The following is a 24,303-nucleotide window of genomic DNA, read 5'->3' as shown; positions in this document are numbered from 1 at the left end:
TTTGAATGTGAATATTTGACCAGCTAATTGTTTTGTTTGGTTTGGAGTCACATCAACTCAGTTTAAATCACATTTCACTAATTTCCATGCAGTTCCATGGTTTTACTGAGTCCAAAATTAATTGAAAATGTAAAAGTTAAATTCTGATTAACTTTTTATACAAAATTTTGTCAGCTACATATTTAAGTCCCCCTGCACAAGGCCTTTTTTTCCATTTTTTATTAAAAAGGACAATATTTACAATTTACAGTATTGTACACTTTATGAGACAGTAATCTAATTTTTTAAGGTAGCTATATACTTATGTTTAAGTAATTAACAATGAAAGTTCATACTGAACCAAGCAATACAATACCAACTGGCATTAGAAAGTGGCTGTAGTAAAAAACCTGGTATAACAAGAGCTGTCTGATGACAGCCCGCTCAACTTTTCTCAGTGCTTGACTCTGAATCAGAGCTTTGGCAGTAAACACTTTATAAAACTTTAACCAAAAAAATCTAAGCAAAAAAGGGGCATAACTCAGTCAAAATTCAAATCAGAGTTATGAGAATTGTTTCTCCTGGTGTAGACTTTGATAGTAAATAACTATTTTAAGTTTCAGGTCAAAAGCTTTGAAAGTAACAGAAATATTTGACTCTATCAAAAACTTCAACAAAAATTCTAAGTTAAAAAGGGGCATAACTCTGTCAAAACTCTAATCAGAGTTATGGGAATTGATTCTCCTGGTGTAGACTTTGACAGTAAATAACTATATTAAGTTTCAAGTCAATAGCTTTGATAGTAACAGAGATATTTGACTTTATCAAAAACTTTAACCAACAGCGACGCCAACGCTGGGGCGAGTGCAATAGCTCTACTTTTCTTTTGAAAAGTCGAGCTAAAATTGAAATTGTATATCCATGCTGACCATCTGCTGGCTTATATAATCATTCTACTTATTTGCTGATGATGAAGACGATAATGATATGATGATGATGATTTTTCAGCAAAAATACGGCAGTGCAAAATCTGATCAAGATGATTCACTGTAAAAAGGAGTTAACTGTATTGTGGATAGGATATGATCATCACCAATATTTCACAATGCTCTATAATCACAATTTTTTTGTAAAGCTCTCAATGTCTCCTAGGCTAGTCCCAGCTGCGTCTTTTTTACTTCAGTAAAACTTGTCACAATGGTAGAAATCTTGTTTAAATTTCAAGTTTTAAGAGGTCTGTAATGTAAAGTTAAATCACCACCTTGCTTCCAGATGAAATGTTTCACAGTTCTCAGATCCATATTGGGATTTAATACCTGGAAAACAAAAAAATAAAGCATAAAGCCCTCTAATTTTAAAGGGACTTACAAAAAGCTGATTTGATAAAAATGAAATGATTTTTTTTTTTTTTTGAAAAAAAGAAGGCATTTTATGTTGCCTTTAAATTCATTGACATAACATGTTTATTTAACAGTGTAGAGTTGTAGTTTTTAAAGTCATACTGAAAAAGAAATTAGGTAATATGGCAAATTTCTAGCTTTTAGGTCTACTGGTACTGGAAGACATTTATGCCCTTTTGTTCATTTTGCTTTGTTTTTAGGTAGTTCTAATAATAGTGTCATATACTACACATTGTGTTATATTCACAACAGTATATTTTTGCTAATTTTGTTGAACAGTCTTAACAGATCTGTATGTCAATTCGCATTTTGTTCAGTAACAGAACAGTCAAGGAATAAAGGTGATGATGTATTTAGAAAAGATAACGAACAAAAAATATAGGTTTGTGTGCCTGATTTTTGCTGGACTGATATGAAAACATATGGACCTCAAACAAGTTTTCATAATGATAGTCTATAGGAAAATCACAATATTGGCCACATTTTTGTCCATAGAACAAATCTTAATGAAACTTCCAAAACAGATTTTCTATCATATGGTCAATTAAAATGCATTCAGATATGAGTTTAATTTTGAGGTATTTACATTTGATAATAGAGAAAAAGTTTAAAGCTGATTTTATGACCTTATTTGGAATACTTTCACATGTCAACATTTCTGTTCTATATTTAATCTTTAGCATGACTGAGACACATTGCCAGTTTTCCCAGTTAAAAGTTACACAAGCATTACCAGTTACTTGCGATCTGATTCAAGTTTATGATGAATTCAGGCAGGGCCTGCTCTGGGTCAGATTTTCTTTGAGCAAACTGGATGTCGTGGTTGAATACAGGCTGACTCGGACAATGGCTGATTCGGACCAAATTTACTTGGCTTATTCGGCTCAAATTGTTTAAGTTTTCCTGACACTAATGTCATGTGTAAAAATAATATTTATGAGTATTAAGTTTAATGTCTGATGCAAAGAACAATTAAAGTCCTTATTTAAATGCATAAATGATGCATTTTAGTTTGTCAAAACTTCTTACCTGTTTGTATGGTGTATATTTTATGTCTTTACTTCAAGTTAAACCTCTATATAAGCTATAATCAACATTATTTTCTGAAAATTGCTGAATCATCCAAAATTTATGGTCATTATTGACTGTTAAATAAAAGTTTGTGGTCTGAATCAGCCAAAATATATGGTCATTATCTACTTTTATTCAAAGTTTGTGGTCCGAATCAGCCAAAATATTTGGTCCGAATCAGCCATGGTCCGAATCAGCCACGGTCCGAATCAGCCTGTTTCCTCGTGGTTGTGGGGCGGGGCGCAGAGCTGTTTTCGGGATGAAAAATTTTGTGACTTTTAAGCGTGAATGGTGCTATGATAGCTATTTTGAGCATTATTTTTGGTTGTTTACTGGGAGAACATAACTATACTGTAACATACTATAACATATATTTCAGCTATATTCTATGCCTCATGGATAAATGATGTTATGCTGTCACTTAAAGCTTTTCAAACATGCCATAATCTGGTATTGTTCACTTTGCTTTCATTTCAAGATCAAAATCAGCTGCCTTATTAACAATATTCCTAGTTGGTTCTAATATGTAACGTAACGCAAACAAGTGAATGAAGTATTGCCATGCAATACAAAGTCCCCTACTGGAAGGCACCTAATTTTCTCTACTGCATAACATAATGAACTGATATTTCTCAATGATGTATAAACAATATTGTACTATCTATACAATATAATATAACAAAGCACTTGGATTAAAATTTGCATATATAAAAACGTACAGTTGTTTTCATTTGGAATTTTTTTGGCCGATTATACAAAAAGTTATCATAAAAAGTTATTTATAGTAACAACAAAGTGAAATTAATCCTTAAAAAAAACAAAAATCTATAAAACGTAAGTCCACAAGAAAATCTTTACCAGGTAGAGATAGATCAAAATACACCTAAATATTGGATGTAACATGCATGTTGTACCACAGAAAAGTGGTCTCGATTTTTCCCTACGGCCAGTAATAAAAAAGTTACAATGTAATCTATTTATAGTAACAACAAAGGGACGTAATTCTAAAAAAGTGTGCCTCATGGTGGTGAACATTTGTGCCAAGTTACATCAAAATCTCTCCATGCATGAAGAAGAAATGCTCCGGACAAAGTCATTCTTGAATTTGACCTTTGACCTCTAAGTATGACCTTGACCTTAGACCTAGCGACCTGGTTCTGGCGCAAGACAATTTGTCTTATGGTGGTGAACATTTGTGCCAAGATACATTAAAATCCCTCCATGCATAAAGAAGAAATGCTCCAGACAAAGTCCTTCTTGAATTAGACCTTTGACCTCTAAGTATGACCTTGACCTTTGAGCAAGGGCTCCGGGATTTGCGCAAGACACGTTGTTTCATTATGGAGAACATCTGTGCCAAGTAATATTGAAATCCCTTAATAAATGACAGAGTTATGGACCGGACACGAAACAGACCCTGTTCATGCCATGTTAACATTTGACTACTAAGTGTGACCTTGACCTTTGAGCTAGGGGTCTGAAAGTTGTGCATGACACATCGTCTTATTATGAGGTACAATTGTGCCAAGTGATATTAAAATCCCTTCATGGATGAGAGAGTTATGGACCGGACAGGAAAAAAGCCCTGTTGACCTTTGACCTCAAACTGTGACCTTGACCTTTGAGTTAGGGGTGCAGATTTTGCGCATGACACATCGTCACATCATGGGGAACATTTGTGTCAAGTAATATTAAAATCCCTTCATGGATGAAACAGTTATGGACCGGACACGAAACAGACCCTGTTCATGCCATGTTAACATTTGACTACTAAGTGTGACCTTGACCTTTGAGCTAGGGGTCTGAAAGTTGTGCATGACACATCGTCTTATTATGAGGTACAATTGTGCCAAGTGATATTAAAATCCCGCTATGGATGGGAGAGTTATGGACCGGACAGGAAAAAAGCCCTGTTGACCTTTGACCTTCAATTGTGACCTTGACCTTTAAGCTAGGGGTCCGGGTTTTGCACATGACACGTCGTCTCATCATGGGGAATATTTGTGCCAAGTAATAATAAAATCCCTGCATGGATAAAAGAGTTATGGACCGGACATGAAATTGTTGACAGACGGAATGACAGAATGACGGAAAAGTGCATTCCTATAGTTCCCGAAACTGGTTTTCATCCAGTAGGGGACTAATTAAGATCCGCCCAGGCTTTAACCCTTACCATGCTGGACATGATCGATTCTGCCTTTGCGACCATTGTAGATCATGATCAGACTGCACATTCTTGCAGTCTGATCTTGATCTGCGCTGTTCGCTTTTCAGCCGGTATCTTTTGGTAAGCACCCCTTTAAACAGTTAATGGTACTGTCCAAATTGGAATATAGACAAGTTCATTACAGAAATTTAGCAAGGTGAGGGTTAAAATTCATTGGATTGCTCACAAAAGTTAGCAAAACTAGAACCATAGTGAATATAACCCAATGTACAGTATATTACATTATTTAACCTACCTGATCATTGCACAACAATTCCACTTTTTCCTCCGCAACTGCTGAACTATCTTCCAAATCTTCACCTTTCTCCTGGTTCCCACTGTTGGCTGCCTGGGAACCAGCATCTGAACCCTGACCCAGAACCTTTTCATACACATGCTCTACGACCTTTCGAACTTGAATCATGTCACTTGCTGACAATCTATCCCTGAATTTTAACACATACATGAACATATGCATATATAAGTTTCTATGTTCATTTATTTTGTGTACATAATTCTAACATTTATTTTATTCATTATGTCACTAACATTTTGGAAGGAGTTCTGAGAAAAAACTCATGCAACATATTTCCAATTTCAAGTACTTTTTCTTTTTTTTTTAGTGTTTTAGTTATTTTCAATCGTTTTTCAAGGACTTGCATCATACTCAAGGAATTACTAAGGTTTGCATGAAACATTGTGCATAGTTCAAACATCAGCACAGACATACACATACACAGATTCCAGCCAAAGTTTCCTGCAAAATTTTCAACTTCATCAGAGTGTGCCGTCATTGCCCTGAAGACCCAACAGACAACACCGCTTTCATTTTCAATACAAGAACTGACATTAAAATTTCTCAGTTTCAAAAAAGCTCAAAGAAGCTGTTGAAGACTTGCTTTAAAACCAGTCTTCTGAATAAATCACTCGCACATTGAAAAATAAATCTTTAGAAATCGAAACTGTCAGTGTACTTACTTTTTCATGACAATTTTCTGTCCCATACTTTGATGGGGTTGAAGAAAGAATGGAATCTTGTTAGACTTTGGTGAATTTCCCTAAAAAACAAAACAAATATTAAAGTAATCAATTTGACAAAATGTTATTTTACTGTGCAGCTGATAATTTTTGGTTTTCAAGAACACCAAAATTACATCTGCCTTTTATTCCTACATAATTTAAGGAAATCATGGGATATCATCAATAATAAGCAATTAGTAGTATTTAATAAATCTCATTTCTTATTTTGCCAGGCATTACATGTTGTTGCCAGAAATCAGTTTATCATATGCATTACTTCTTCAGGGCATGTACATGAATAGTTTGAAAATGCCAATTCACAGATTCCATCAAATAAACTTTAAGATGAAAATGAAAGAAATACATCCCCTTAGAGCAATTAAAGATCTTAAGTAAGAAATAAAACCATTTTACAGGATCTAACAACTGGCTTTGAGGCTATATATTTTGGTTTAGAGACTATTTTCAAAATGGATCCTTGCCATTGGACAATTTGAAAACTGACATCAAAATCAACCAATCAAAATGCTACTTACATGTACAAGAACATCTACCACCCATTGTGGAACTGTCTCATTCAACAACATCTGTTCTGTTTCCCCTCCTGCATCTCGACACAGCAATCTGAATAATGTCTTCCCTCGACCAACCTCACTGATATATAAAACATTCAATAACAAATGTGAAAGTCTTTAATTCAGTCATTGATTTCTCAGTAATGCAGGCCAATCAATCTGACTCTGTCAGATTAAACATTAGGGCTTTAAGTAAAATTTCAGGGCGGCCAACCCACATGACTTTTCGGCAGTGTACACACGTAGAAATATTCTGAAAAGTCATGTTGGTTGGCCACCCTGAAATTGTCTGCCAACTAAAATTATTAGAAGAGGCAAACAGGTAAAGGGCTAGTGTCTAGCTCCTAACCTGACAGTTTGAGTTAAAGCAGACTGTCACCTAGGTCTCTACATAATAATACATTTAAGGTGAAAGTGCTGGTCGAAAGTCCAGGCAACTGACTGATGTATAATCAATAAGTTTTTAACTAAACATCTTAACTGTTTTTACAGCCAAAGATTATTTTGTCTATAATGATACTGGCCAGTTATCAATTAATTTCACTCGTAAATTATTCATCATACTGTTAAGGAAACATTCAAAAAGCCAATCTCAAATTGCATGACTGTTTACATTAGTAATTGAAGTTCAACTGGATCATGTTTGTTTATTATGATTTTCTGTCTCTCCTTGGAAAGCATTTCTGCAAATACGCAAAAAACTCCTAAATCTTCAGTTTATAAATATTACTATCACTTGTATCATCACATATTTGATGTTGCGGGAGTGAAATAAAGCCATTACATAATTCTGGTATTACACTAGTGTAATAAAGCTCTAAGGTTGCTGTCGTTTTAAGTATAGGAGATATTGGTCAAATTTACTTGGTCTAAAATAGGTAAGGAAAGAAAAGTTGTTTTGTTTCAGCAGGAGCCCCATGTGGTTCTGGGACGATCTGTGTATGAAAAGAATTGGAACCACTGCTTTACCCTTGCATGATTGTAAGAGGCGACTAATAGGGTCTTAACACTTGGTTTTGCAGTAACTCTGTGAGTCCAGCAGGTATGCAAAATTTTGATTCCACACCTCATGTTTTTATTTCGATGTAAATGAGATGTGGAACCAAAATTTGTTGTCCTGTTTGGTGCCATATAACCTATACTGTGTTGGTGTGTCGTAAAACCCAAATAAATAAATAAATGTTTCAGCAGGAAAAGCTTACAAGTGACAAAAGAATATTATATTTATGTCTTTCCACAATGAATTTATTAAACTCCTTGAATAAAATTGTTAAAATGCACGGCACAGCCTCGCTTTTTTAATATTATTTCATTCAACTTGTTTAATAAATTCAATACGAAAAGACACTCATGTAATATCCACTATATATACAGAGAAAATTTAACGAAACAGCAGAAAGCAAAGAAAACAGTAACTAATGCATCATGCTTACCTAAATATTACAGGGGTATGACCAGGAACTCGGAAGTAAATTCCTGTTGGTGATTGCACTTCATTCTCATTTCCGTTCATATTTTCTGAAAATACATGTACATTTCAGCACTTCAACTGATCATGGCCAATACTACTTCGTGAGCAAAAGGGCCATGATGGCCATATATCTCTCACCGAAGTTTCTCAGCTTGCTTGAACAATTTTGGCAGTGTGGGTCATGCATGTTTAAAAATTTTGAACCCGCAGCAATGAGGTCTTGTCAATTAGATTTGTACTTTCAAACTCAAAGTACTTAATTCATGAATGAATACATTCTTAATGAGATCATCATTTAATGTTATCCAGTTACCCATTTCACAAACTTTCCATATCTGTCTTAAAAACTTTAAATAACTTACACTTCTTTTTTAAAATATACTGATTTGTTTCTTTGTTTTTTGTTTAACACCATTTTTCAACAGTATTTCTGTTATATAACAGCTGACAGTGAACCGAACCAGTGTTTCTGGATTCTGTACCAGTACAGACCTGTTATCCGCAAGTAACTGCCAACTTCCCCACATGAAAGGTGAAGGACGAATGATTTCAGACACAATGTCTTTTATCATATTGTCACAGAGAACATACACCCCATCTGGTAATCAAACTCACAACCCCATGATCCATAGATCTGCGCTCTCCCTACTGAGCTAAGCGGGTGGGTTCAAAGTAGACCAAAGCTTCAGGCTATACTACTAGTTTTCAGTACATACCGTGCATCTGCAGTTGAGCATAAACCCTCATGAAACAGCTGTTCTTCAAGATACTAGTCCGTTGATGTTCAGAACTTTAAGCATGAAGAAAGAACTGCACTTAATTAAGGACCACCTTAGATTCTAGATATATACACGCTAATGCCAAGTACATGGGTAGACCACAGGTAAAAGCTAACATTGCAGAGTATATTTTGATTGTAGGTGTGACAGAAGCCAAAATAAATTTATGTCACAATGCATTTGTCCTGAAATGCAATCACCCACGTTATGAGAAAAAAAACTGTATACAAACTTTGTATTCGTTTAGTGTATAAAATGTTATTTACACTACCTTGATTTTCAAATATGTGTGTCTTTGGCCAGTTGTCCAGAAGAGCTTGTAGTAACTGCTGACCAATATTTACTGAAATTGCAAAATTAACTAAGTTTATAATTTATACAAATCCATTAAAGTCTGGTATTTCTGAGATGGCTTTCAGCTAAATGTAATATCTCTGGAGTGACATTCCTGGAAGAATTATTACTGATACTATAATGAGGAAATGCAATCAAGGCTCTAGTGTTGTTTGAGTCCGTTACCTTACGGTAAAAAGGCCACTTTTTATTCTAAGATTGCTGTGATGGAAGAACCAAGAAACCACTGGTTCCCTATTTCACTTAAATACATTTTTGTTTACTAATCTTAAGGAACTGCTAAAAATAGTAAACAATTTTTTAGCTATGAGTAACCCTGTCAAACCATTAATAAAAGAATAAAGCACACATGTACAAAAGTATTTATGAACATTTTGGCAAAAAAAATATTACATTACATTTAGTATCAGGAGCATCCACAGGAACATTAGCTCCTAATTCCTTTGCAGAGACCCAGGCAGAGAAACAGTCTGTCTCATCTAAATGGATAGTTAACATCTGAAAGTATAACATTTCAGAAACAAATGAAATCACCATAATTGAGCTGTGCCATGACAAAATCAATATAGTGGCTTTGCGACCAGTATGTATCCAGACCAGCCTACGCATCCGTGCAGTCTGGTCAGGATCCATGCTGTTCGCTAACAGTTTCTCTAATTGCTATAGGTTTTGAAAGGCAACAGCATGGATCCAACCGGACTGCGTGTATGGGCAGGCTGGTCTGGATCCATGCTGGTCGCAAACCCACTATGTTGGTTTTCTCATGGCACGCCTCATATATATTAAGGTATGTTTCATTGTACAAAATGTATATGCACAAGTGGCTTTCTAACATGATTACCAGTGTAGGCTTAAATTCACTGAGGTAATATGCAAGTGATATGAAGTAAGTAGCGATAATCACTAAGCCATGGAGGTCCCTAAATAATACAGCCTTTTACAAGCATAGTTAGAAAAACAGGAGATAAGCACAAAACTAAGCAACTGCCTTTTCAAATGAATGAATATGGAAGTCAAAAGAGATCTAATTTTGTAAAAAAATCAAAATATAGTTATGGAACCTATGCAGTGCAAGTCAGTTTATCGCTGTTAATAAGTGTGCCAATTCATTCATAAAAGTGAACACTTGTTACTGAGATACCAGCTGATATACAAAAACTACCAAAATCGGGGGTGCTGCAGATGTCAATGCAGATACTGAGGTCGACGCCAACACATGAGTGAATCCAGATGCTGAGGTCGACGCCAACACATGAGTGAATCGAATAGCTCTATCTATTCTTGGAATAGTCAAGCTAAATAAGAAACTAAGTAAAAGTATGTAACAAGATTAAACAAAGAAAACTCACCCCAGTTTTAAGATCTACTGAGAACCAGTTTGGTACATAAAGCATTTTAAATCTGTTTTTAATTTCTTCTTCCAAATCAACTTTACCGAGATCTTCAACTTTTCTTGCCTGAAATAGCACAGACTGTATTAGTGGCTGTCCCACAAAGTTATAGTATACAATTAACAACAGCATCTTATCTCTTTATAGATTCATTTGAAGAAAATCCTTGTCAATATTTGGCAGTAAAGGATTTCAGTTTTTATTGATACCACTATATCCATATTTGCAATGGGAAGACATTTTTCATAAGATTAACTAAAATGTCTTCAGTTTGATTAAACTGTGCGTTCATCTATTATTTTTGTTGAAATGGAGAGAAGGACCATTTAGAAATTGACAATTTTATAGCTAATTAACATGTTGTCATCCATTTGAGGCTAATCACAGTCCAAAGACAGATGTCTGATTTATATATTTGATTGTTGGGTGAGCATGCACACTCACTATTACTACCTGGAGAAATTTCAGCCAGTCAATGTTTTCCAACAGTCTACCTGCTTGGAATCCAAGGAACATCTAAGACTAATATTTCCAAACAGTGATTAATTAAAGGCAACACAGAAATCAATAAACACAAACTACTCTAATTATATATTTGAAAATTTACTTAGAGAAAAAGAAAAACACCCCCAGTTACTTGGTATCAATATTGAGATGGGTGCCACCACACTTTTCACGAATGATTTTTATTGGTTCTGACTTGCTGCTGACTGGGTGAAAACTACAACTTGTACTGTAAACAAACTAAAAATGTCAGCAAAATGTGCCAGATGTTCAACAAGGGATCAAATAAGGACCTCTGGTGAGCCACACTCAATTAACCTTTAGCCTGCTGGCAGCGTGTTATTCTGCCTTTGTGACCAGTGCAGACCAAGATCAGCCTGCACATCCGTGCAGGCTGATCATGGTCTGCACTGTTCGCTATTCAGTCAATAAATTTTCAGTGAACACCCCTTTGAATAATAAATGGTACTACCCAAATTGAATGATGGAACAGTCCATTTTCAGAAATTTAGCAGGCTAAGGATTAACTATACAAAAGCAGTTATATTAGAGCTCTTTCATTTATATAACTGATAACAAACTTACGCTTAAAACATCCCAAAGGGCAACATTTTCTTCTGTATCCTTAGTGAGAATATGGCGTTTATCGTTTAACACATAATACTGTCGTATGCTGGAACCACCTGAAATCCATTAAAAAGTTTTAAGATTTTATATAAATGGATGAAAGTCAATTACTCATCCATAGGACACTGATACCACTTCTTCCTGTCACTGTACATGGTTTCATGACTTTAAAGTAAATATTTTTTAGGATATATATATCATAAACTTTCAAGCATTTTATGTGTATATTTAACAAAGTAAAGGATCATAATTAGTCTAGCTACCTAAGTGAAATTTAAAAACATTTTGACCAGGGTTGGTTTAAAACTGATACAACCTATTTAAAATTTTGAGTAATTCAAGGGCTGTAACTCCACAAGCTACTAGGACAATCAGATATTATTCCCATAACCATTCTGACTGTGTTTAAAAATTGTTTGAGAACTTCAAAGTTAGAGCATGGACAACTTTTTGGACCCTACCTGCCCACACACCACAGGTGATCCAAAGGTATATCCCATTTCACAGGTGCATTAAAAAGAATTTATCAACCATCTGTTTGGGTTAAGTGAATGAAATAGTAAATCACAATCTAAGGGCAAATAACCTTTATACAAAAAATATCTGATCAAATTGAACTGTAGGACATCTATTTATATATCAAGCTTCCCATTATGAACCATACCTAAACTTTTAATTACCTCTCAGCGTTCTGTAATAGATTAAGTATAAGTAAACACATTTACCATAAATAGTAAAGAGAACAACAATTACTTAACAAAATGCTCAACCTATCTAATGCTTAAAGCAATTTAAACAGGAGATATAAAGGAAAACCACTTGGATGGCTAGAGTCAGCTGTGATATTCCAGGTTACCACAGTACTTGAGCCAGCTGTAGTGCTCAAGTCAGCTGTGATGTCCATGCCAACCTTGGTGTTAAAAGTCAGCCGTGGTGCTGGAGTAATCAATTCTCCAGCAAGCTATGCATCACAGTGGTAAAGAAACCATGACTCACCTTTTATAGTAAAATCTGGCTGTGAACACACTGGAGGTAATGACACATTGTCTAAAGCTGACATCAGCTGTTTATTTACATTTCTTAAAGACTGAAAAAATAAAATGTGATCAAGTTCTTCAATTTTGTGTTCTGTAGGCCATTATACAATAAATTGCTTTATCTCAGGATTATTTGAAATCTTGTTTTCCATAAATAATTTCTTAGTTTTGATTCAGTCTAATAAAAACTGCTGGATATAAATACTATCAACCTTCAGCCTGCTAAATTTCTATATTGGACTGGCCCATCATTCAATTTGGGCAGTGACATTTATTATTTGAAGGGGTGTTTACTGAAAAATTACGGACTGAATAGCGAACAGCACAGACCATGATCAGACTGCACGGATGTGCAGGCTGATCTTGGTCTGCATTGGTCGCAAAGGCAGAATCACTTGCCGCCAGCAAACTAAAAGTTAAACTGTTAATATTAGAACTGTTGCATAATCAGCAAACTATACCCGGCAATGAGCCAAAAAATAAATCATCAAATTTCTTTAAACTAAATATTGATACAGTGAAACACCGCTCGCTCGAGCATCGATGACTCGAGCACCCGGGCTCGCTCGAGCAATTCATGCGGTCCCGGCCGATTTCCTTCTATTTTCTATGTGAAATTACCATGGCTGGGTCGAGCATCGATAACTCGATCGCTCGAGCATGACACCTGGTCCCTGTGTATTAATTTACTCTTTGTTGCTTATGGCAAACTCGAGCAGAGGTGTCAAAATTTTTCACACCTTCGGCGGTCAGAATTATCGGTTAATTTAAAATTTTCGCACGCCGTGAGAATTGCATGGTCTATTCCCCGACTATCTTAAATGTTTGTTTGTCGGTATATTTGATATGATAATGAGATTATTTATTGATGAAAGGTGGAAGAAAAATTTTATTGATCAAAATTGTTATTAATTATTACTTTTTTTCTGCGGGATCGAGAAGATAATTATGAGATCTTAATATTTTAATCAACAGTTGTTTGCATGCAAATAAAGGAAATAAGATAGCCTTTTCATAAAATTGAGACGATAATTATGAGATCTTAATTTGGAGAAGAAAATTGCGAATTCGATTACAGTAAAGTCAAATAAAAAAAAAAATAAAAAAATAAAATGTCTTAGCTGTTTCTTCACATGTGCCATTTATGATCTATCATAAATAACGTTTGTAATACGTTTTTTGAAAATGTCACGAGTGTGTTATTATTACGCATCACCGTTTCCTCTGCAAATGGTCTCGATGACAATTGGTAAAACAAACTTCAATTTTCTTCGTATGTTGGTCAATGTTTGGGTCGCTCGAAACCATGGATAACTCGAGCATTTTGCTCATCCCCTTGCGACCTCGAGCGAGCGGTGTTTCACTGTATATCGATAGTTAAAACAAATATTTCTTACATAATTTTTGATACTGGAACTGGTTGTAGATACCCAAAGAGATTGTGGTTCATTATGTGTTAACTCCAACTGAAATTATAACAGATCATAAGTGACTGCATGTTCATAGCAAGTTTTCATTTTAAAGCTATATGAAGAAATGATAATGGCTGTGATGGAAGGAATGGAGTAAGACAAAAGATTTACTGGAGGATATTTGTTGTTATTTTAAGTGTTAGATATATTTCCTGAATGGACACCAGATGCAATATTTTCATGAGATGCATAGCCATAAATGAAAATGTAAAATATGGTGTTCATGAGTGAAAGATATTTTGAACTAACATGTAAAACAAAAATATTTTCTTCTTAGTACATGTTTTGACAAAACTTACTCATTTTGTAGTTTCTTACCAGTGAAATATATATTTGATATTTTTTACTGTTAAAATACCAATTATTCTTTAGTATTTTAATAATTCACTGAAAAATATGTATTTAGATGAGATATATCACACATAAGCTATTTCAGCATTAAAGAAAACAAGCGCTACCAATGAAAATGATTTTTGACTACTCTTATGCATGTCAGTACTTGTATAAGGCAGTTCGTTCTCTGGTGCTAAGATAATGCTCTTCATACATCTCCAAAAATGTTCATTTCTCAAAGCTTGTTTCCAAGTTTATGAGAAACTAAATGACCTCCCAGTCATAACATTATACTACCAATGGTTTCAGTGACAATCTCGGAATATGTTTCAATTATGTACAGAGAAAACACAATCAAAACGAAAATTACCAATTGTCTTTGTGTGTTCTCTACCTTATTGTATGATTTTGTCATTTTACTTACTGATATCGACCGTACAGTCAGAACTCCTAAAACCACTGTTTTTTCCAAGAAAGTTTACTCCATATTGATTCAAGTATGTTTCTGTCTTTCGTAACTATCCAGCAAAAATTTGTACAATCTGAAACTATCATCATCTCAGGTACTTGTTCTACTGAACAGACTGACTTATCATATTGTCCAAGTTACAGCACCTAAAAATTTGTCTGTCAAAAAGACGCTGTTCTGTTTCATTAAATCTATTTTTTCATCTAGAACACAGATCTTACCTTTAAAACTGGCTCTTTTTCTTCACAAACTAAACACCTGTAATCATTATTTCGAACATCTGTTGCCCAGACTCTTCTATCCCTACCAGCAGAATATACCATTGAAAAACTATCATTTGCCTGTAAGAAAATATAATCTTGGTCATAATTGTCTAAAGTATTTCAAACTGGTTCAGGCCACAGGGCCCAAGATTCTAACACTTAGTTAAGCAACCAGTCACAAAATTTCAACATTGGCTTATTCTGAGCTCAGTCATGAAATTGACCAATGAAAAGGCTTCATTTGAGCTGAGTCATGAAATTGGCCAACAGAAAGGCTTTATTGACAGACTGGTTTTGGCAGACTCACAGTACAGATTGACAGTCTTGCAATATGCCAGTCACAACATTTGCTAGTCTCACTGTATTCCAGCTTTATAGTTTACAAGTCTCAAAGTTTGCCAGTCAACTGTTTGCCTTTATCATAGTTTGCCAGTCTCACAGTTTCAAAGTCTAAAAGTTTGCCAGTCTCACAGTTTCAAAGTCTAAAAATGTTCCATTCTCACAGTTTCAAAGTCTAAAAATGTTCCATTCTCACAGTTTCAAAGTCTAAAAGTTTGCCAGTCTCACAGTTTGAAAGTCTAAAAGTTTTTCAGTCTCTCAGTTTGAAAGTCTCTAAGTTTGCAAGTTTCACTGTTTGCCAGTCTTGTAGTTTCCAGATATGGAGCGAAAACATTAAATTAGGAGGCCCAGTGTTTTAGTAGCAACACCCCCGACTTTCAATCTCCAATCCCAGTCCTGGCACTGGAAATTACTGAGATGCTCTGGAGTGTCTCTCAGCTAACTAAGAAGCCAGTACTGGTTCTTCCCAAGAAAGATAGCTTCACGTATATTGGTGCTATACATCTGGCATATAAAACAACCAGACTGTCTATTTGCAAAGAGCTATGCTAAGTAAGCCAGACAGGCCTGCATCTAAACCATGTCTCTCTCCCTTTTCTGAATGCTTTCTCTTGCTCTGTCCCTCTTGTCAGATCGCTATGTGTCTGTGCTAGTAGAGAATGAAACTGGTGCCTTGAGTGGCTGCCTTTCCACTATGTAAGCGTCTTTGAAAGTGTTAATCATGGAAAGGGCACTATATAAATCTGACCTAATATAAAAACTATAAAAACTAGAAATGTGTTCACAGGTCACAAATTCCCCCACTATCTGATGTTAAGACATGCAAGTGTGGGTCCTGCAATGGCACTCTGAGAACAGAACTTGTATATTTGTTTGTTTTAACACCATTTTTCAACAGCATTTCAGTTATGTAATATTGGCAGTTATCCTAAGCAGTATTCCTGAAATCTGTACCAATACAACCCTGTTCTCTGCAAGCAACTTCCAACTCCCCTACATGAATCTGAGGTGGAGGACGAATGATTTCAGACACAATGCCTTATATCAAATTGTCAGGAAGCACATACCTTGGGATCAAACTCACGAACCTGTAATCTGTAGATCTACGTCCTCTCTATTGAGCTAAGCCGGCAGGCCGAACTTATATATGGGAAAAAAATGTATCCAATTGTATTACCGTATAGTGGATAATTTCCCAGATCAAAAATTTGGCAAACTGTTGGCAAGTGGAAATATTTATGTATTTCAAAAAACTGAAGTGGGTAACACTATATGCCACATAAAAATTAGCAGTACAAATACATATAAATAAACAGTCATGCATCAACATAATTGAGCCGTGCCATGAGAAAACCAACATAGTGGCTTTGCAACCAGCATGGATCCAGACCAGCCTGCGCATCCGCGCAGTCCGGTCAGGATCCATGCTGTTCGCTAACAGTTTCTCTAATTACTATAGGTTTTGAAAGCGAACAGCAAGGATTCTGACCAGACTGCGTGGATGTGCAGGCTGGTCTGGATCCATGCTGGTCGCAAAGTCACTATGTTGGTTTTCTCATGGCATGACTCAATTATACTACCTGTAATGCCCATACACCTTCGTCATGCACTCGGAATGTAGCCACACATCTCTGCTGTCCTAGTGACCATAACCTTATCATGCCGTCAGAACTTCCTGATAAACACTGAAAAGTGAAACGTAGCATGTTCATTACTTATAAGCCAAACAAGTGGTTTCTATGCCCTCCTTTGAGGACAAGGCAGTCTGAAAGACAGCTAAATCCCCTGCCACTGCTATGGATAGTGAAAGGGTAAACCTTTGATTTTAGCTGTGACCTTGACCTTGAACTGACATGGCTGACTCATGAATTCTGCACAACGTCTTGATGAGGTGATCATTTGACCAAAGTTTCATGAAAATCCTTCAAGGGGTTTAGGAGATACAGAGCTGAAACCTTTGACCTTCAGTTGTGACCTTGACCTTGAGTTGACATAGCTGACTCATGAGTTCTTGATGAGGTGATCATTTGACCCAAGTTTGATGAAAATCCTTCAAGGGGTTAAGAAGATACAGAGTGGACACCAAATGGAAGGCTCAAACCTTCGACCCTAGTTGTGACCTTGACCTTAAGCTGGCATGGTTGACTCATAATTTCTGCATATCGTTTTGATGAGGTAATCATTTGACCCAAGTTTTATTAAATTCCTTCAAGGGGTTTAGGAGATATAGAGCAGACACGAAATGGAAGGCTCAAACCTTTGACCTTCAGTTGTGACCTTGACCTTGAGCCGACATGGCTTACTCATAAGTTCTGCACATCGCCTTGATGAGGTGATCGTTTGACCAAAGTTTGATGAAAATCCTTCAAGGGGTTTAGAAGATATAGAGCGGACACAAAATGGAAGGCTCAAACCTTTGACCCTAAGTTGTGACCTTGACTTTGAGCCAGCATGATTGACTCATGGGTTCTGCACATTGTCTTGATGAGGTGATCATTTGACCCAAGTTTTATAAAATTCCTTAAAGGGGTTTAAGAGATATAGAGCGGACACAAAATGGAAGGCTCAAACCTTTGACCTTGAGTTGTGACCTTGACCTTGAGCTGGCATGGCTGACTCATGGGTTCTGCACATCGTCTTGATGAGGTGATCATTTGACTCAATTTTTACAAAATTCCTTCAAGGGGTTTAGGAGATATAGAGTGGACACAAAATGGCAGGCTCAAACCTTTGACCTTGAGTTGTGACCTTGACCTTGAACTGACAAGGCTGACTCATGGGTTCTGCACATCGTCTTGATGAGGTGATCATTTGACCCAAGTTTCATGAAAATCCTTCAAGGGGTTTAGGAGATATGGACTGGACACGATTTTGTTACGGACGGAAGGATGGACGGACGGATGGACGGACGCAGACCACTCCTATAATCCCTCCGCCACGGCGGGGGATTAAAAAGGAGATATACTTATGGCTCCTGTTGGTCTGTCTCTTCAGGAAGACCATTTGGTCTGTCTATCTCTGCAGGTAGACCATTTGGTCCGTCTATCTCTGCAGGTAGGCCATTTGGTCTGTCTATCTCTGCAGGTAGACCATTTGGTCCGTCTATCTCTGCAGGAAGACCATTTGGTCTGTCTATCTCTGCAGGTAGACCATTTGGTCCGTCTATCTCTGCAGGTAGGCCATTTGGTCTGTCTATCTCTGCAGGTAGACCATTCGGTTTCTGACAAATAACAAGAAAATGCTTAGGTCTAGTGCAGTCAAACTTATAGGATGACTGACTGTGGTCAGTAAATGCGCCATACTGATTGTTTGGTCAGCTCATAAATTATCAAGGACACAGTGACACCGAGACCAAAAAAAGTTTGCAATCAGCACCTGAACAATACATAGGCATAATTATGACAATCAAACTTCGTGAGATGATTACCTTTGGTCAGTAGAAGACACTTACCGTTATGTGGATCAGAGGGTCAAGGTTACAGCAAACCATACTTAAACTGAAAATAACAAACCATGTCACCTCCGACAGGCTACTTTGCAGATTACAGGTATTCTTCATATATACTGCTGAGAATGCCAGAAAAAGCTGCCTGGCTGATAATACAGTCTATCTCTGATATACTCACTTTTCAGTTTTGTAGTATTTTCTGTCATTGTTATCTGCAGTGTATATGCTTTGCTGTATAGCTGGTGTCCATTTGTAGAACTGACTCATTGCAGAAAGCAGTAGGACACTTTTCATGCTGGAAGGATCTTCATTTGCAGTTTTATACCATAATATTGGATCTTTATATGAAGCACGCTGAACATAGAACTTACCTCGAACATCTTTTTGCTGGAATTCTGAGCTCAACTGAGATTCTGAAATTTCCATCTTTAGACAGATGTAGGCAACAACTACAAATAACTTCTTTTCACATCATAAAATAACTGTATTGTTGGTCCTTCTTGTCATAATGCTGTTTAAGTACTTAGTGTTTGTGATTTTCACGACCAAATGGTTATGGTCACTCACTTTGGATCAATTGCCGCTGTTTCCTGTCCATCCAGCTGAACAGTAAGTCAGTGTTTCTATCCAGGTGCCTGTCTGCAGCTGTTGTAATTCCCAAAAGGGCATCTGGGGTCTCCCACCAGCACCAAAAACCAGAGAGTCACTATATGACCTTAATTACATCATTTTAATATCCAACCTAACAAAAACAAAGCTTACTTGTGTACCATCTCTGTTGAGTACTAGAGCTTTAACATTGTCAGTGTGACCTTTTAACTTCATCAACTTTAAACACGTTCGTGGATCCCAGACACGTAAAACTTTCTCCGTGGAACCTGACACTATCACTGTACCAGCTGGGTTCATTGCTAGACTGTATATTGAATCTTTGTTCCCATTTAAACTGGAGGCTGTAAAAATAAAAGTAACTATAAATACTAGTACATCATCTAATTACAAACAATGAATTAATGTTTACTTAATGTTTTATTATTTGTAATGTTACTTCACAAGGTTGTCACTTTTAACAATAGTCAGTCCACCAAATTACTTTTATCTAATAAGCTAATTGCACCTTGCAAAATTCCTTGATTTATCTATATCTAAACAATCATAGGTAAACCGTTCCCTTATACAATAAGTCAATATGTAAAGCTTGAAATTCTGCTACCACTATCATGCCTCAGTTAAAATTCTGCTACCACTATCGGGCCTCAGTTAAAATTCTGCTACCACTATCAGGCCTCAGTTAAAATTCTGTTACCACTGAAGGGCCTCAGTCAAAATTCTGCTACCACTATGGGGCCTCAGTCAAAATTCTACTACCACTATCAGGCCTCAGTCAAAATCCTGCTACCACTATCAGGCTTCAGTCAAAATTCTGCTACCATTATCAGGCCTCAGTTAAAATTCTGCTACCACTATCGGGCCTCAGTCAAAATTCTGATACCACTACTGGGCCTCAGTCAAAATTCTGATACCACTATCAGGCCTCAGTCAAAATTCTGCTACCACTATCGGGCCTCAGTCAAAATTCTGCTACCGCTATCAGGCCTCAGTCAAAATTCTGCTACCACTATTGGGCCTCAGTTAAAATTCTGCTACCAATATCGGGCCTCAGTCAAAATTCTGCTACCACTATTGGGTCTCAGTTAAAATTCTGCTACCACTATCGGGCCTCAATCAAAACTCTTCTACCACTATCAGGCCTCAGTCAAAATTCTGCTACCACTATTGGGCCTCAGTTAAAATTCTGCTACCACTATCGGGCCTCAGTCAAAATTCTGCTACCACTATCGGGCCGCGGTCAAAGGAAAGCATGTGAGTCCATGCAATGGGTTCTTTCGACAGAACAGAACCTTTTAACTACCCATAAACAGCAAGAAGGCTGATGCAGAAGATTTTAAGGATGTGGCAAAATGTATATCCTACATTCTCACTTTTCTGAGGGCAGAACAGAAATCCTTTCTCCAGTAATAAAAAGAGTCATGTTCTGGCAGATTTTTCAACTTTATTTCAATAAAGTAAGATAAAATTCTGTTAAAGCAACAAAAAATTCAGTATAATACTACTTTAATTATTTGAAAAACAAATTTAGCCATACTAGCGTATAATACAATTATTTACTCTTTTACAAGAGCTTAGACAAGTTTTGCTATAAAGATTACATACTTGTAACAGTGTTATTTGAAGCTGTAAGTGCAGTCAATGTGTTAACATCCCATAAGAAAATAGATCTGTCAAGTCCCGCTGAAGCAACCTGTTCCTTATCTTTAGCATAAGCTAATGCCTTCACATAATCCTGTAAAAAAATAGGAAAAACAGTATTATCAATACATCAAAATCTGGAAAGTCTGTTAAATTCTAAACTAAATCCTGAATTTCAAACATACTGTTACTATCCACAGGAAGAACTTTGATAACAGATGCCGTACTATTAAACTTAAACCAACACATTTATTCACAAATACTACATGTAACAATAGGCTAACATCGAAAAATATTCATACATAGAACCAAACCGACGTTGAGCACACTTGATTATACAACATCTTCCAAGCTGACCAATTCTTGGTATGACTAATCTGAGTTGTTTTCTTACAATTTATTACTAATGACTTTTCTTATGGCAATGACAAAAGCCATATTACTGAAGATAGGACTTAACAAGAAATCAATATTTTCTAGGTCCATTAATAAATATGGCAGCCACACTATGCACAAAGGCATCTTAAGTCTTTAAATATACCTTATGTGTTCTTTAAATATACCTTATGTGTTCTAAGTGTTGACATACAGAATCCCTTGTGTGCATTCCAGACTTTAACAGTTGTGTCAGAAGACGCTGATATCACTGCAAAAAATCAATAAGATACATTGAAGTATATAGACTCTGAGCTGGGATAATATAACTTCTAAGTTGTGATTGTAAACAATTAACTCCCAACCTATTTGCAACAAGTTAAAAGAAATATTTGATAAATCATTAAATATAAATCTTTAACATATTTAACTCCTCAAGATTTTTGTCTTGTCTACAAATTGATATTTTTCTTCTAAAATATACACCTATACAAGTGAACAAGATTGATGTACCAGTCATAATGTGTCTGCTAACTGGACTTTTATGCATTCCAAGAAAATCAGACTGGAACGAAAAAAATGTCCAGTAGACACATGTACGCTCCAAAAATAAACAGTTTGTCTATAAACACACAAAAAATATTACAGGCCATAACTCTAAAAATTATACTTCCTTTAATTCACATGTACTACTTCATCTCATGGAAGATCTTGTGAGTAATTTTAACCCATTTCTGTCAAATACCGACCAAAAAGTTCAATAAACAAGGTATTCGGACCAAATGGAGAATGACAAATGCACATGTATAAAAAGAACTGTAAAAACACACACAAGTTACTTACACGTTCTTCCTCCACAACACAATACTATGTCATTGACCCAGTCTGTATGATGCTCCATTGACAAAACATATGGATCCTGGTTAAAAAATCAACAGATTTTCAATTTATTGATTTATGAATATTTAATACAGAAATGAATAATCTATACCATGTGCTATAAAAAAAAACAAAAAACAAACAAACACATTTAAATATAAAACATTTAATAGTTTTTGTTATTAAAAGGAATATCCATCTGGATTTATGATATTTTTTCAATATAAAGTTTGTAAGCAGTAAAAATACTGCCTATTGCAGTATCACAATTATGCTCTAATCTTCTTAGGTAAACTAGAATTTAGCTGTTTTTTTACATCAAACTCATAAAATATCAACAAAAATAACAGCAACCTTTTTGGATGTTTCATAGATATTTCATCATGTGACCAATGTGTACCTTGTTTGTGGCTTTTGTGTTCCAAATCCTAATGATAGAGTCTCTGCCAGCGGAATAAAGCCTGTTGAGTAACGGATCATACTGTAGAGCATTCACGCCTGATCTATGGTGCCGCTCTATTTCATCACGGATCACAAAAGACACCTGTAAGATACATTAAAATGCTTAACTTCAAGCAATAGTTTTAACAAATATGATCACCTAAACAAAATCATTTGGTCACATGAGAACTGTATCAGAAATATACCTACATAATGGCCACTTAGCTAAAAATGGTAAAATGTAGTGGACGGCTAGACACTTTCAAAAGAAAAATGTGGGTGTGGGCCGGTAGCTCCCATAAGGAGAAAGAGGGTGTATTTGTTGAAAGAGCTAGTCAAAATAAGTCAATGTTCATACTGTTTTATATTTGTGACGGGCAATCTAAATGTCAAAATCCTAAAACAAAATAAAAAAGAATCATTTTACGGTATAAACATAACAGTAAAACACGTCAATAAAGGAAGTGTCTCTAGGGGTACTGATTCGTACCTCTAGACAAGCCTTCTTGGGTTTTTCTAGGGGTACGGACCTCCTTTTTCTAGAGATTTAAGGTTATTTACATATTAAATGTTGTTGAAAATGAAATAACAAATACCCCTAGACACTTCCTAGTTAAAATGCGTTTTAAAAATTGCCACACAGAATGGTCGCAAAAGGTTCACCACAGTAAAGGTCCTTCCTATGCTGTACATGGAGGAGAGATATTGACCTGTGCAAAAATTATCACAATCGCGTAAAATTAGCCTCGCCTTTTACTAGTTTAGGCTTCATAATTTCTTACTGCGCAGTTGAACCAACTGTAACATAACAGATTAAATGACATAAATGTCCCAGCATCGAATTTAAGGAAAACCAGTGTAAAAGATTCAATGTTTTTAATTGTTACTGTTTTCGTGGTTTCTTTCCCAAAAAAAAATCAGGTGATTTATCTAGTCTTTTGCCATGTTTGCCGCGTTTGTTAAACTAGACACCAATTGTTGGTACATGCAAGTTGGACAAAGATGTACGGAGCATATTTGTATTAAGTTTGGAGTCTTGTAGAAATCGTCTTCTACCTGAACTTTCTTTTTAGCCATTCCCCAAGTCCCAGTTGAACTTCGCTGTTGTGAGGCCATTTGCGTATTATTGAACGACGTCATCATTTTTTGTGTTGTAAGAAAAGTTGTTGACGAATTAACAAATGTTATCACTTTCGTCGTTGAGCTGTGAGGGTGTGTTTAATGAAACTATATGCGTTTTCTAAAATATCAGCTCAGACAATCTTGTTAATGAAATCCGATATGATCTCTGTCTCAATTAATCTTGTGGAATCTGAGAGCATGCTTCCTGAGATATTTTTGTTATCAAGAACGTCTGTGGTGCATTTGGAATACAGAAAAAGCTAATGTTGTTGTGCATAACAAACTTTTAGAAGCTGAAAATATAGTTAAAGTTACTCGAAATTCTTTTTTTTTTTATGTAGAGATCACTTAATAATTAGATATGTATATTACACATACAGCCTCCCTTCACAGGCGTCACCGAGAAGCGATTTTAAACGGTTTGAAGGTGCACTTATGCAGTGGAGATTTTGCCCATCTGAAAAAAAAATCTCAGTGTTTCTTAGGCAGGCTAGGATC

The 24,303-nt window shown here is 35.9% G+C and overlaps 1 protein-coding gene across 1 annotated transcript; it reads right to left on the bottom strand.

Annotated features, from left to right (window-relative positions):
* Positions 1-371: 371 nt before the first annotated feature.
* LOC123540325 (WD repeat-containing protein 48-like) lies at positions 372-23,894 on the bottom strand. Its single transcript, XM_045325251.2, has 19 exons — positions 23,740-23,894; positions 22,643-22,786; positions 22,207-22,282; positions 21,552-21,634; positions 20,953-21,082; positions 19,501-19,691; positions 16,871-16,975; positions 14,910-15,029; positions 13,812-13,880; positions 12,374-12,464; positions 11,336-11,433; positions 10,205-10,312; positions 9,254-9,353; positions 8,773-8,844; positions 7,685-7,769; positions 6,213-6,330; positions 5,635-5,714; positions 4,913-5,102; positions 372-1,295 (listed from the first exon to the last, which is right to left on the bottom strand). The coding sequence occupies exons 1-19, from the start codon at positions 23,824-23,826 to the stop codon at positions 1,200-1,202; spliced, it is 2,043 nt and encodes a 680-aa protein (XP_045181186.2). The 5' UTR covers positions 23,827-23,894; the 3' UTR covers positions 372-1,199.
* Positions 23,895-24,303: the final 409 nt, after the last annotated feature.

This window comes from Mercenaria mercenaria, chromosome 16 (genome assembly GCF_021730395.1).
Source record: "Mercenaria mercenaria strain notata chromosome 16, MADL_Memer_1, whole genome shotgun sequence".
Taxonomy (NCBI): Eukaryota; Metazoa; Mollusca; class Bivalvia; order Venerida; family Veneridae; genus Mercenaria; species Mercenaria mercenaria.
Note: the sequence above shows the minus strand (reverse complement) of the source record. Positions and strands in the feature narration are given on the sequence as shown.